A 14,978-nucleotide genomic window follows, 5' to 3' on the forward strand; every position below is an offset into this window, starting at 1 on the left:
AAAACAACAACAAGCAGGATATGATTCTCTCTTTCTTTTCAAACGACAATGTATTTCAGTGTAATTGGTTTCAGGATTTTTCCATCCTTTCACTGTAGCATACATTAAATTCCAAACATTGTTCCCAAATTTTTCAAGCCGAAATCTTGTTTATGTTGAAAAGAATTATATAAGTGGAAGTGAGACTAAATTCATCCCATACAGTACACTTCGTAAGAAAATAATTTCAATAGGGTGAGAGGTGATTCTCTGTTTACTAAGCAAGAGCAAACTAAAACACAAATTAACATGGCAAAAATGTTAACTTTTGGAGTGAGCAAGAAAGATGAAAGTGTTTCAATAAGGAAGTGTTTCCATGTACTCAAGGCAGAAAGAGCAGGACAAGAACATAGACAACGAACAATAAAATCTTAACGGGGGACAAAATTTGAAGAGGAACAGAAAAACAGTAGGTGTGTAACAAAAATAGAAAGTAAAGAAATGTGAAATAGGGAAGATGGGTTGGGAGGGAGGGCAGTCAATGTCATGCAATGAGGTAGTGTTCTTTCTTATTTACATTTGATACCATTCATACTTTATTTTGGGTGCACTCAGTACTGTAATTTATGCTAATATAGAAAAACAATGGGTTATCCACAAAGCTTTGCCTGTGAAAATGGACATAAACCAACATCAGTAAATGGCAGAAGTTCAAAATCAACATGTCAAACTAAAGCATTAAATTGAAGGAAATGTTGCTGACTGATGTTCTTTTCTTGATATTTCTTTGTAAAAACAGTCCTTGAAATGAAATACAAGGCAATTCAAAATTAATATAGCAACTATAAACAGCTATTACTATTTAATGCAAAGTTATACATCGATAAGCATTATAGAGAATATCAAAGAAAGTTACAAATTTTTATCGTTGTACATCATAAAAGAATCATAAAAGAAGGTTGTATACATGAAAGAATCCTGGAGATACTAGAAGGTATCAGATAGATTATATAATGGTAAGACAGAGAGTTAGGAACCAGGTTTTAAATTGTAAGACATTTCCAGGGGCATATGTGGTCTCTGACCACAATCTATTGGTTATGAACTGTAGATTAAAACTGAAGAAACTGCAAAAATGTGGGAATTTAAGGCGATGGGACCTGGATAAACTGAAAGAACCAGTGGTTGTACAGAGTTTCAGGGAGAGCATAACAGAACAATTGACAGCAATGGGGGAAAGAAATACAGTAGAAGAAGAATGGTTAGCTCTCAGGGATGAAGTAGTGAAGGCAGCAGAGGATCAAGTAGGTAAAAAGACGAGGGCTAGAAGAAATCCTTGGGTAACAGAAGAAATACTGAATTTAATTGATGAAAGGAGAAAATATAAAAATGCAGTAAATGAAGCAGGCACAAGGGAATACAAGCGTCTCAAAAATGAGGTTGACAGGAAGTGCAAAATGGCTAAGCAGGGATGGCTAGAGGACAAATGTAAGGATGTAGGGGCTTATCTCACTAGGGGTAAGACAGATACTACGTACAGGAAAATTAAAGAGACCTTTGGAGAAAAGAGAGCCACTTGTATGAATATCAAGAGCTCAGATGGAAACCCAGTTCTAAGCAAAGAAGGGAAAGCAGAAAGGTGGAAGGAGTATATAAAGGGTCTATACAAGGGCGATGTACTTGAGGACAATATTATGGAAATGGAAGAGAATGTAGATGAAGATGAAATGGGAGATATGATACTGTGTGAAGAGTTTGACAGAGCACTGAAAGACCTGAGTCGAAACAAGGCCCCGGGAGTAGACAACATTCCATGAGAACTACTGACGGCCTTGGGAGAGCCAGTCCAGACAAAACTCTACCATCTGGTGAGCAAGATGTATGAGACAGGCAAAATACCCACACACTTCAAGAAGAATATAATAATTCCAATCCCAAAGAAAGCAGGTGTTGACAGATGTGAAAATTACCGAACTATCAGTTTAATATGTCACAGCTGCAAAATACTAACGCGAATTCTCTACAGACGAATGGAAAAACTGGTAGAAGCCGACCTCGCGGAAGATCAGTTTGGATTCCGTAGAAACGTCGGAACACGTGAGGCAATACTGACCCTACGACTTATCTTAGAAAATAGATTAAGGAAAGGCAAACCTACATTTCTAGCATTTGTAGACTTTGAGAAAGCTTTTGCCAATGTTGACTGGAATACTCTCTTACAAATTCTAAAGGTGGCAGGGGTAAAATACAGGGAGCAAAAGGCTATTTACAATTTGTACAGAAACCAGATGGCAGTTATAAGAGTCGAGGGACATGAAAGGGAAGCAGCAGTTGGGAAGGGAGGGAGACAGGGTTGTAGCCTGTCCCCAATGTTATTCAATCTGTATATTGAGCAAGCAGTAAAGGAAACAAAAGAAAAATTCGGAGTAGGTATTAAAATACATGGCGAAGAAATAAAAACGTTGAGGTATGCAGATGACATTGTAATTCTGTCAGAGACAGCAAACGACTTGGAAGAGCAGTTGAACAGAATGGACAGTGTCTTGAAAGGAGGATATAAGATGAACATCAACAAAAGCAAAACGAGGGTAAGTCAGATGATGGCTGAGGGAATTAGATTAGGAAATGAGACACTTAAAGTAGTAAAGGAGTTCTGCTGTTTGGTGAGCAAAATAACTGATGATGGTCAAAGTAGAGAGGATTTAAAATGTAGAATGGCAATGGCAAGGAAAGCGTTTCTGAAGAAGAGAAATTTGTTAACATCGAGTATAGATTTAAGTGTCAGGAAGTCATTTCTGAAAGTATTTGTATGGAGTGTAGCCATGTATGGAAGTGAAACATGGACGATAAATAGTTTGGACAAGAAGAGAATAGAAGCTTTCGAAATGTGGTGCTACAGAAGAATGCTGAAGATTAGATGGATAGATCACATAACTAATGAGGAGGTATTGAATAGAATTGGGGAGAAGAGGAGTATGTGGCACAACTTGACAAGAAGAAGGGACCGGTTGGTAGGACATGTTCTGAGGCATCAAGGGACCACAAATTTAGCATTGGAGGACAGAGTGGGGGATAAAAATCATAGAGGGAGACCAAGAGATGAATACACTAAGCAGATTGAGAAGGATGTAGGTTGCAGTAAATACTGGGAGATGAAGAAGCTTGCACAGGATAGAGTAGCATGGAGAGCTGCATCCAACCAGTCTCAGGACTGAAGACAACAACAACAACAACAACAACATTGTTGTACAAAAGCAGTGAACTGGAGGTTTGTTTATTTTTAAATCTACCTCTTTCAGAATGTTGGACTGTAAGTACTGGACATGATGATGCTCTGTTCTTCTCCTGGCCACCTAGATCTCTAGACCTGTTACTGGTGAATTTCATTTTATTTGGTTATGTAAAATTCCTTTTTTAGATGCCTCCTTTGCAAAAAACAATTCCAGAACCCAAAATGCATGTTTCTAATGCATCCATGTCTGTCACCCTACATATGCTTCAGAATATATGGTGTGAAATGGATTACTGCTTACATGTTGTCCATGTGATCGAAGGGAAGACCTACAGGGTATCTATGAAGAAAGTACAACAATTTCTGAACGAGAAGGGAGATGAGACTTGGGTTTTTTTTTTTTTTGGGCTCTGTGTGCTTATTTCCAAAGCAACTGATATATAGAGCTGATGAACATGCAAATGTCACATGAGGTTGTATTAGTTGTAGAAATTACAAGTATATTGCAGCATAATGTAACTGAACAATGGACACTCCAGGCAGGAATATCACCGATGTAGGAAAAGACAGATTGCTACTTACCATAAAAAAGACACGTTAAGCTACAGATAGGCACAATTAAAAGACACGTAGGGCTTTCGGCCACAGCTTCCATCAGCAAAAGAGAAACACACACCATTGCTCAGCCACCTCCAGCATCTCGTGCCAGAATGTGACTATCATGTGAGATGCAAACAGCAGTGTGGACGGGGAGGGGAAGGGTGAGGGATAGTAGTGTATGGTTGGGGAGATAAATGGAGCTGTCAGGTGGAATGTGCAGGGACTAGAATGCCAACAGGTGCAGCATCAAGAGGTTGTGGAGCAGGGGGGTGGGGGCAAAAGAGCAAAAAAGGAGAAGAGTGGGGAAGACGGGTGATTGTGTTGACAGAGGGCAGCAAACAAAGAGCAGGAGAACTGAATGGGGAGGAAATGACAGGACAGAGGGGGTGGAAACTGTTTGGTGGAGGGTGTGGAGACAATATGTTACCATAGGTTGAGGTGGGGATAATTACTGGAGCAGAGCTGTAAGGATAACTGCTATCTGCGTAATTCAGAAAAGCTGATGGTGGAGGGGTGATCATACAGATGGCTTGGGTAGTGAAGCAGCCACTGAAATCAAAGATGTTATGTTCAGCTGCATGTTGTCCCACAGGGCAGTCCATTTTGATCTTGGCCACAGTTTAACATGGCTATTCATCCTGGTGGACAGCTGGTTGGGGGACATACCAATATAAAAAGCTGTGCAATGATCACAGGAGAGTCAGTAAAAGACATGGCTGTTTTTATAGGTGGCCTGGCTCCTGATGGGATAAACCTGTGACAGGACTGGAAGTGCTGGTTGTGTGAATTGGGCAGGTCTTTGACAAGGATCTTCCACAGGGATGGAATAGGATGTTGTGGAGGTTGATGAGAAACTTGCCATACACAGCAAGAGAGTTTTTGTCACTGCAAATATTCTGTTCCTGAGTGGCCAGGCTGTATGGGAGGGATTCTGTGGTGTGAAAGGGATGACAGCTGTCGAAATGCAGGTACTGTTGGTGGTTTTAATGTGGACAGAGGTGCACATGGAGTCTTCAGAAAGGAGGTGTTCAACAACTAACAAGGTGGCACGCTGGGTTGAGCAGGACCACATGAAACAGCTGGCAGAGAAGGTGTTGAGGTTGCGAGGAATAAAGATAGGGTGTCTTGGCCCTGAGTCCACATAATGAATATATCATCAATTAAACTGAACCAGGCTAGGGGCTGGCAGTTTGGGAAGCTAGGAAGGTTTCCTCTAGATGACCCATAAAGAGGTTGGCATAGGAAGGAACCATGCAGGTACCCATGGCTGTGCCATGGATTTATCTGTATACCTTCCCTTCAAATGAGAAGTAGTTGTGGGTTAGGATAAAGTTAGTAAGGTATATGAGGAACGAGGTAGTGGCTTCAGAGTCTGAAGGACATTGGGAAAGGTAGTGTTCAATGGTGGTAAGACTGGCATTTTGGATGTCGGTACATAGGGAGGTGGTGTCAACAGTCATGAGTAGGGATCGAGGAGATACAGGGATGTGGATGGTGAAGAGTCAGTGAAGGAAGTGGTTGGTGTCTTTGGCATGGGAAGCTAGATTATGGGTAATTGGTCGGAGGTGTTGGTCAATGAGGGCTGAAATTCTTACAGTGGGAGCACAATAACCAGCCACAATGGGACATCCAGGATTGTTGGGTTTGTGGATTTTGGGGAGCACATAGAAAGTGGATGTGTGGGGTGTCATAAGGGGGAGGAGGGAAATGGATTCAGGGGGAAATTCTGGGAAGGGCCTAAGGCTTTAGACAGGGATTCGAGGTTGTGTTGGACTTCTGGGATGGTATCACTGTGGCAGAGTTTACAGGTGGAGGAGTCAGATAACTGACGGAGGCCTTCTGCCAGGTAGTTACTGTGGTTCGTAACAACAGTGGTGAAACCTTTGTTTGCAGGTAGGCTGATTAGGTCAGGTGCAGATGAACATAACATGCTTCATTTCAACGGCTGCTTCACTATCCGAGCCATCTGGATCTTCCCTCCACCACCAGTTATCTGAACTACACAGATGGGTGTTATCCTTACTATACATCCTCTGCTCCCATAATTATCCCAGGCTCAACCTATGGTAACATATTGTCCCCACACCCTCCAAAGTTTCCACCCCCTCAGTCCTATCATCTCCTCCCCATTCTCATCTTCTATTCTCTTTGTTTGCTGCCCTCCACCAATGCACCCACCCATCTTTCCCCACTCCTCTCCTTTTCCCCCCATCTCCTCATCCCACGACCTTCTGATGCTGCACCTGTTGGCATTCTAGCCCCTGCACACTCTGATTGACAGAATTCATCTCTTTCCCCACCCATACACTACTATCCCTTCCCCTTCCCCATCTCCTCCAAATTGCTGCTGCATCCCGCTTGATAGCTGGAGGTGACGGTCAATGTGCATGAGGTGCGCTTACTTGTGTGTATGAATGATGTGTGTTCCTCCTTTGCTGATTGAAGGCTGTGGCCAAAATCTCTAGGTAAGTGTCTTTTAATTGTGCCTGTCTGCACTTAACGTGTCTTCTTTATGGTAAGTAGCAATATAATGTACCTGGATAGATAAAAAATCTGCTCACCAAACAGTGGCAGGAGAACACACATACAAAAAAAAGTTATTCTTCTGGCAGAAGGGTTAAAGGGGAAGCAAGAGGGGGTGAAGGAAAAGGACTGGAGAGGTTTAGGAAAAGGGGTAGAGTTTGGAAAAGTGACCCAGAGGTCTGGGTCAGGGGAGACTTGCGGGACAGGATAAGGAATACTTGCATATGTAAAACCTTAAATTTATTCTGTTGTAAGCATGATACACACCCTAACAGATCCCTGATCAGGTGTTGTCCTGCCCTCAGCTTTCCCTTGCAGCAACTCCTCAAAAACCCTGTTCGTTATTTCATCCAATGTTGGACCTGATTTTGTTTTGTGGACTGCATCATTCTTCCACACTAAAAGAAGAGGGAAGAAAACACTTAAATACAACAATGTTGATATCAATCAAAGGCTATTATTTATATCTCACATAAAACATTGGTCAGAATTAATTAAACAGGGTTTTGAAAATCCACATAAATCCAATTTAGCAAAAGATGATCACTGACAAGAGCATTAACAAACCTTCAGCACTCCTTGTCAGAACTTGCAGACGTTGGTTGTCAACAGCTAATACTGGTAAATTTAATTCTAGCACTTCATTTTCACTCATCTAAAAATTGGAAAATAGGTGGAATTAAAAGTGGTGAAATGAATAAACACTGTAATTCAACATGTAGGTCTAATATTCAAAATATATTTCATTTTTCGAACTAAGTCATCTAAAACTCACAGCAACTGACAAAATAACTTACGAGACAGAGTGTAACAAGTTCCACATTGTAGCCATATTTATGCAGAATTGGCCTTAGAACTTCACCAAGAGATTTTGAAGATTTTGCTTTCACACCCACTGTTTTTCTGTTGGGTAGATCGAGTCGAAATGAAACCTTCTGTTCTACTTGGACTTCTTTTCCACCAAGAACAGATGATTCTTCATCCAAGGGTACAGGCTATGTAACATCAATAGCAATAATTAACACACACAATACCTCCGCACAACATACAGTACATTAGTACAATAGAAATCCATGTATAGAATGTACAGGACAATTTTCATATTATTTGGCTCTCAGATCTGCTATCAAGTCACACTATGTAAATGTTCATTGTGCCTTAACTGTGTGACCAATTCTTAAATTTATTGTACAATTTTTACACTCCTATGAGCCCATTAGAATAAAAATAAAAAAACATGAAATGCATTCTTTTTGAAATGTAGATCTTACTGTGATGTAACAACGCACTCTCTAGTGTGATTAAACAGCAGCTGCTTAATGCAACAGTAACATCGCACAGCCACACAAAATGAACTTTGACAAGTTCATTTAAACATTTAAAATTATTTACTTATATTTTGCAGGGTTTGGTGAAATAAGTGCTCTTCACCTACCATGAGCTAGAGCAGAGTACGTGAAAGAAGATCCCCGACAGCTGCAGAGGGCCTGCTTCACATGTCTACCTCAACCAAGCACGTAACACAATTTTGTGTATATCTCTTACAGCAATGCCTCAGAGTTTTCACAGCTCTATAGATGACTATACTTTTTACCTGCTGCAGTTCATGCTTCGCAGCTGAAAGCTGGCAAGAGCACTGCCAGCTGTCAGGGATCTTCTTTTCCTGACCCTACTATAGGTCCTCTGTCCTAAGCCTTATTATCTTAAGAAAAAAAAAAGATAATTTAAAAATACAATATTCCTTGCAGAAGAATGTTATAACAACAGTAAGTGATGACACATAATAGTCTCCAGACATACATTTCACAAACAGTTTTAAAGAAATCTCTTAAAAGTGTAATTTGTTCCATTTCCAAATTTTGTTGAATCCAATAGCAATCTAAAATTAATAAACATGCTCCAGTTTGCTTTTCTGTCAGATATATGAGTGGGTCACATCTGTTACTATCAAACTCCATACTCTCAACCAATCCTACAAAATGGGTTGTAGTTGGAAAGATTTCTTTAAAAGTTCTTTTTTTTTAAAAAAAAAATAAACTCAAGCATTTTTCAATGTCGTATTCATATATTACATGACCCCAGTCCAGCAGTTTGCATAAATTGTGTCATGTGTGTTAAAGAAACACACACACACACACACACACACACACACACACACACACACACTGGGCCTCATTTTATATCGTTTGAATTACTCATTTCTACTATTGCCAGAAGTCATCTTCAGATCTAAATTTAATTACTGTCAATCACAGGTTGACTTCAGGGCATGCAAGAGTCAAAAACTGTTAATCTGAATATGTATAGAAAGTGACCCAGACTTTTTTTGCCATTTTTGTCACATTAAATGTGGTCGTCATGGTGCCCTCAGACTTTATGTCTTCAATTATAAAGTGTCCTTATTTGTGAATTACAAAGACAATAAACTGAATATACATCCTATACTACATGTAATCAAGAAATCAAAAAATAGCACTACAAATAAAAAGTACAGTCATTCTGCTTGCAAAATGAGATGTGGCATTTCAAACATAAACCATAACTTTTTAATACAATACAGTACTTTCAATTACTGTGTCACTCATTTCCATTCTGTTACACCAAATCAGGAAAGGTAAAATAAAGATATTATCCTGTCTCTATTGTACTAAGCAAATAGGCTTAACAGTAGGAAAGTTCCCTTCTCAGAACATATTAAGATGTGATGTGATGTGATGTGATGTGATGTGATGTGATGTGTGGTGTGGTGTGGTGTGTGTGTGTGTGTGTGTGTGTGTGTGTGTGTGGTGTAGATATTACGATTTGTTTCAAGTGTTTTCTTTGTTAAGAGGATTTGATTTTTACCTTCGTCGAATTTCCAACGTACACCTCAAAGGATGAGTAATGAAGGCCTCTTTTATCCAAGAGCCTCTTAACCATATCTTTCACATTTTCATGCTTTCTTGTCTGGACAACTGTTGTTGCTCCATCAGCGAGAATCACACGACATAAAGTACATGTTTCACGCTCTCCTAGTTCTCCAGATGTTACAGACTGTAATGAAACATACAACATAAACCAACTGCAAACCGAGCAAGAAAACTATTATTCTTTTACCTTAAAAAGAAATTATTAACATACATAATTTTTGCTGATAGTATAGACTGTGTTTCTTTTGTGTAATAATATTTTTTATCACCAGTAATAAAAATTGCTGCATTATAACTTGAAATCAGTCGATTTGTAACTATTAAAGAGACAGCCATCAACACTGAGGAAGGAAGACGACACAAGATTCATCACAGGTCCAAATGCATCTTATCTGTGGCAACAAATTAAAATGCATAAAGTTCAGTTTTAACATGAATCAATGTGGTGTATGTTTGAGCCAGGTGAGGTGTTCACAGTCCTTAGACTAGAGGAAATCCATTTCTGGTCTCCATAACATACAGCTGCAGATATAACTTTGTTTGGCAGAGGTAATGAGGTTGTTCTTTTTTCTGATGCAGAGGGAAGCCACTTTTGTAGCTATAACACTTTTGAAATGTGCAATTACAGCAACTTGCAATTAGAACAAAAATGAATTCATATAAAGATTATTAATTACTGTGTTGTATTACTCTGAATACAAATGAGGAAAAAATAAGGCTTTTTCACCTGTCTGCTAAATGAGCCTCTAAGTGCAAGATCCCACGAAGCTAGGGATGATCTACTGCTCGTAACATCACTTCGCACAGAAACAGCATCTTCTGTCTCCCTCTGTTGATTTATCATTCTCATCTTGTTGTATTCAGATTCTCCTCGGTCTTTCGATTTTGAACGATTCTTGCGATGCCATGGCAACAATGATTTACGCCGCCGATCTTCTGCATCACTGCGGCTCTTCTTCAACTATTGAAACGTTTAACATTGCACTTCATAAAAATTTATGAGCTTTGGGACAGAAACTTGCACAAAAATATTTATAACTAGGACACAATCTAAGAGGGAACTAGTGAAAGGCGATTGATCTAGGGTAAAACAATAAAACAATTTGCAGATATGAATTCTATTATAGAATATTATATTTAAAAAAGGAAATTATGTCTATTTCTCTACTGACATTAATGTAGTGTGAACTTTACTAACTTACAAGGGGAACTAATGGACTGCTTTTTCCTCCTTGTTTTTTTCTTAAGCAGTGTGATGGACACTGATTTGACAACATTGAAAAAGTAAAAAAAAATGAGGGAGGCGCTGTCGGCCATTCCTAAAGATACTACAAAAAATATTTTGAACAGTGGAGGCACCGGTGGGACAAATGTGTTACTTGTAATGGAGAGTATTTTGAAGGGAATAAGATTGTTTTGTAAAGAATTTGAAAATCTATAGTTTTTTTGGGTATTCCCTCATACATACATACATACTGAATGGAAACAAGAGTTATATGATGGCTATTTAGCTAAGACTGCGACTAATTTTCAAATGTTCATATATCCATCTCCTATGGGACATGGGACAAGGGCTGGTCAGTATGTGAGGATTCATGGTACCATCTTCAGTTATGTGTTTTTAAAATTTCTTTATACAATGCAACTGGTTTCAGTGTTACACTGCACCATTATCAGTCCTTCATTAGTCAATAATTGTATAGTTGGGTATAGATCCAATTATTGGGTACTGACAGTCTGATGATGGCACAGTGTAGCACACACACCGGTCACATTAAATAAAGAAATTTTAGAAACACACGGCTGAGGGTGGTATCATTAATCCTCACCATTTTCAAACATGTTGAAAAGACCATCGTACGGCCACCTAGTGGCTGCTTTGTGTGCAACTAAGTATCTTCAACTGCCACCAGGCATTACCCATGTCTGATCTCAATCGTTCTCTGGCAGCAGCATCTTGAATGTGGTAGTAGTTTGAGCCACCTCTAAAGTTTACAATACCAGAATGTGGAGAACAACATTTTGTAATTAATTTTGTGTTATGCTGAAGACTGCTTCAGAAACAAATGCTGCAAGGTCTATGTAGAGCTAATGGTGAGTCTACAATGTCTTGTTCTGCATGTTTCCAACAGCATAAAGCTTTCAAAGGTGGAAGAGTGAGCTACGAGGCGAAAGGAGGGGATGGAGCCTCCACCACAGTCCTTAGTGACACAACAATCAACTCTGTGGCAGCAATTGTGCATGAGGACTCTCAGGCAAATGTTAGAAAACTCGAAAAAATACTGGAAACTTCAAAATTTCAGTGGGAAGTGCTCACACTACTTTGAAGGACCATTTAACATGTCATGAGCGCGAGCTCACTGGATTCCCAGAACACTGACAACAGCTCAAAAACAGAACAGAGCTGATGTTTTATGGAAACATCGTGTCAACTTTGAAGGAAACAATTGGCAGAAAACCAACAACAGTGCCGATGAATTTTGCGTCTAGTGTTACAACCATGAAATGAAAACACAGAGTACAGAAGCAGGTTCAAAAGGGGCAGACTTGGTAAAAAAAAAACCATGAGTCCAGAAATCTGCCAATAAGGCCTTAGTGAACAAACTTTTTTGGTTATTGTAGCACCATGTACACACATCAAGTTCCCAAAGATCAGGCAGGAAATGCAGAGCACTGCGAGCACTGATAAAAGATCATATCCACACGAAATGGAGGGAACTACACGGAAAATGGAAGCTGCACCATAACATGTGGCTAATGATGCAGTAGCTATTATGACAAATATAGCCAAGAATAATCAATTATTGATAAAATTATTTAGTTGGATAGATAAAAAATTTGCTCAACAAGAGTTGGTCATCCACCCTGTATAGTCCTGCTCTTTCCCTCTGCAACTTTTTTCTTTATACTAATGTCAAATAGGATCTCAAAGAATGTCGATTCAATTCCAAAAATAATACACTGAAGGCTTTAGAGGTGATTTTGAAGTGGTTGTCAAATGGATTTGAGAACATCTTCCTCCTATACAGCTCTGATCTTGCCCCCAAACAACTTTTTCCTGTTTCCTACTGTGAACAACAAACTCAAACTCAAAGGCTGCAATTATCAACAAATGTATTGGAATATGTCTCAGAAGTGGATGAGAAGACGGGACAAGTGCACTGCCCATAACAGTGACTATATTGAAGGGAGAGAATATTGATTTTGACTAATTATATAGTAATAAAGCTTCTTCAGTCCTAGCCTGTCTTTGTTGAATGACCCTCACAGTTATAATCAAAAAAATGGAATGTGAACAACACTATTCACATTGCAAATAATTTAATCTTCCACTATATGTTTACCTTGGTGCGTGTTCCGCTTGGTGAACCATCACCCTCTGCTTTGGGCTTCAGTTGTAAACCTGAATCTAGGTCTTCACCACCAGTGTATGGCAGCTCTTGTCCTGAGAGCTGTCTCAACAAACACTCCTTATAAAGCTCAGACTTGATGAAACGTGGGTAGCTGTCAAACTTCATAAGGTCAAAAATTTGCTTCTGGGCCTAAAAAGAAACCAAAAATGATTACATTAAGATTACACACAAAACGTACTGTAGGAAAAACATAAATCTCAGATTTCTGTACTAGTTGTTGTGGTCTTTAGTCCTGAGACTGGTTTGATGCAGCTCTCCATGCTACCCTATCCTGTGCAAGCTTCTTCATCTCCCAGTACTTACTGCAACCTACATCCTTCTGAATCTGCTTAGTGTATTCATCTCTTGGTCTCCCTCTACGATTTTTACCCTCCACGCTGCCCTCCAATGCTAAATTTGTGATCCCATGATGCCTCTGAACGTGTCCTACCAACCAATCCCTTCTTCTAGTCAAGTTGTGCCACAAACTCCTCTTCTCCCCAATTCTATTCAATACTTCCTCATTAGTTATGTGATCTACCCATCTAATCTTCAGCATTCCTCTGTAGCACCACATCTCGAAAGCTTCTATTCTCTTCTTGTCCATCGTCCATGTTTCACTTCCATACATGGCTACACACCATACAAATACTTTCAGAAACGACTTCCTGACACTTAAATCTATACTCGATGTTAACAAATTTCTCTTCTTCAGAAACGCTTTCCTTGCCATTGCCAGTCTACATTTTATATCCTCTCTACTTCGACCATCATCAGTTATTTTACTCCCCAAAAAGCAAAACTCCTTTACTACTTTAAGTGTCTCATTTCCTAATCTAATTCCCTCAGCATCACCTGACTTAATTCTACCACATTCCATTATTCTTGTTTTGCTTTTGTTGATGTTCATCTAATATCCTCCTTTCAAGACTCTGTCCATTCCGTTCAACTGGTCTTCCAAGTCCTTTGGTGTCTCTGATGGAATTACAATGTCATCGGCGGACCTCGAAGCTTTTATTTCTTCTCCATGGATTTTAATACCTACTCCGAAGCTTCATAAATCCTGTCATTAACACTTTGACTGCTGGGGACATGTTAACTCGTCATGCCTCGCCGTTCCCCTGGCATGCCCGATGTGTCTAAGCGTGGCCCTTGGGTGTCCCTACAGTGCTAAGGACTCCTACTTTGCCACCAGCCTCTTCACTGCTAGGGATGAGTTTAGGCGCGCTGAGTCACAGCTGCCTGAGTGCGAGGGACATGTAAACACACAGAGCTGTTCTTCCACCCTGTTCTTCCAGTAGATGTTCAGTAGTCTGACTGTATAGTTCAAGAGTGTGTATGTGTTTATTGCTATGTTCCTTCTTAGCAGAATTCGTCTTCACTTTCCGTGTTTTAGTCAGTTTTCTACCAGAGAAATGTCGTGTTGCTGTAGTTGCACAGATAGAGAGATTCTGGATACACTCACTAGGAGCGACAGTGAGTGTGAATTATCTGATATTGCAAGCAGTGACGAGTCTTCAACAGAATCATGAAGCTGTAGTTCTTAGCCCTTTACATCAGAGGGGAGAGCAAGAATTACAGTCAGCAGTTCCTCTGAATCTCAGGAATCAGAATGTGACAGTGAAGTGGTTTGGAAAAGAGCGCACTAAAGTGACGCATTTGACTGGAAAGAAACCGATTTCCATCTGTTAAACCATTACTTTGATGACTCAAGTTCAGGACACGAATGTCAACTAGATACTGACCCAAGCATTCTTTTATTTTTTGTGATATTTATGTCTGAAGAACTGTTGCAATTTATTGCAGATGAAGTAAATCGTTTTTATGTTTACACCAGAGAAAATTTTACAGAATCTATGAATTCTTGACTGTCAAAGTGGAAAGACACTGGATTTGAGGAAATGTGTTGTTTTGTTGCTATTTTCTTTCTAATGTCCCAAGTTAAGAATTTAAAATTAAGTGATTAATGGTCCAGAGATACACTTTGAACACACCAGTTTTCAGCAAAATTATGTTACGAGACTGTTTTTGTCCACTTTTGAGAACACTACACTTCAGTGATAACTCTACGAGTACTGGAGGTGACAGTCTGTTCAAAATTAGGATGATTGTTGACAAAATTCATGACAGTTTATAATTTATTTCGTCCACATCACAAGCTCAGTACTGATGAAAGTCTCTTGTTGTTCAAAGGACGATTATCTTTTCATCAATTTAATCCAACCAAGTGAAGTAGATTCGGAATAAAGACATTTGTACTGTCTGACTGTCAGAGTGGGTATAGTTTGGATTTTATAGTATATACAGGCGCAACAACAGAAACTGGGTTCCACAATTTAGGGA

The 14,978-nt window shown here is 39.5% G+C and overlaps 1 protein-coding gene across 6 annotated transcripts in view; it reads right to left on the minus strand.

The window, feature by feature from the left end:
- Nucleotides 1–14,978, minus strand: part of LOC126092154 (regulator of G-protein signaling loco) — a 247,546-nt gene that overhangs the window by 17,943 nt on the left and 214,625 nt on the right. For all 6 annotated transcript variants that reach the window (XM_049907627.1, XM_049907657.1, XM_049907642.1 and 3 more), the window contains exons 4-9: nucleotides 12,588–12,785; nucleotides 9,971–10,204; nucleotides 9,179–9,367; nucleotides 7,132–7,329; nucleotides 6,902–6,989; nucleotides 6,602–6,732 (exon numbers count right to left, since the gene is read on the minus strand). In XM_049907627.1, the coding sequence (XP_049763584.1) occupies nucleotides 6,602–6,732; nucleotides 6,902–6,989; nucleotides 7,132–7,329; nucleotides 9,179–9,367; nucleotides 9,971–10,204; nucleotides 12,588–12,785 (1,038 nt within the window). The remainder of the gene's footprint in view (nucleotides 1–6,601; nucleotides 6,733–6,901; nucleotides 6,990–7,131; nucleotides 7,330–9,178; nucleotides 9,368–9,970; nucleotides 10,205–12,587; nucleotides 12,786–14,978) is intronic.

This window comes from Schistocerca cancellata, chromosome 1 (assembly GCF_023864275.1).
Source record: "Schistocerca cancellata isolate TAMUIC-IGC-003103 chromosome 1, iqSchCanc2.1, whole genome shotgun sequence".
Taxonomy (NCBI): domain Eukaryota; kingdom Metazoa; phylum Arthropoda; class Insecta; order Orthoptera; family Acrididae; genus Schistocerca; species Schistocerca cancellata.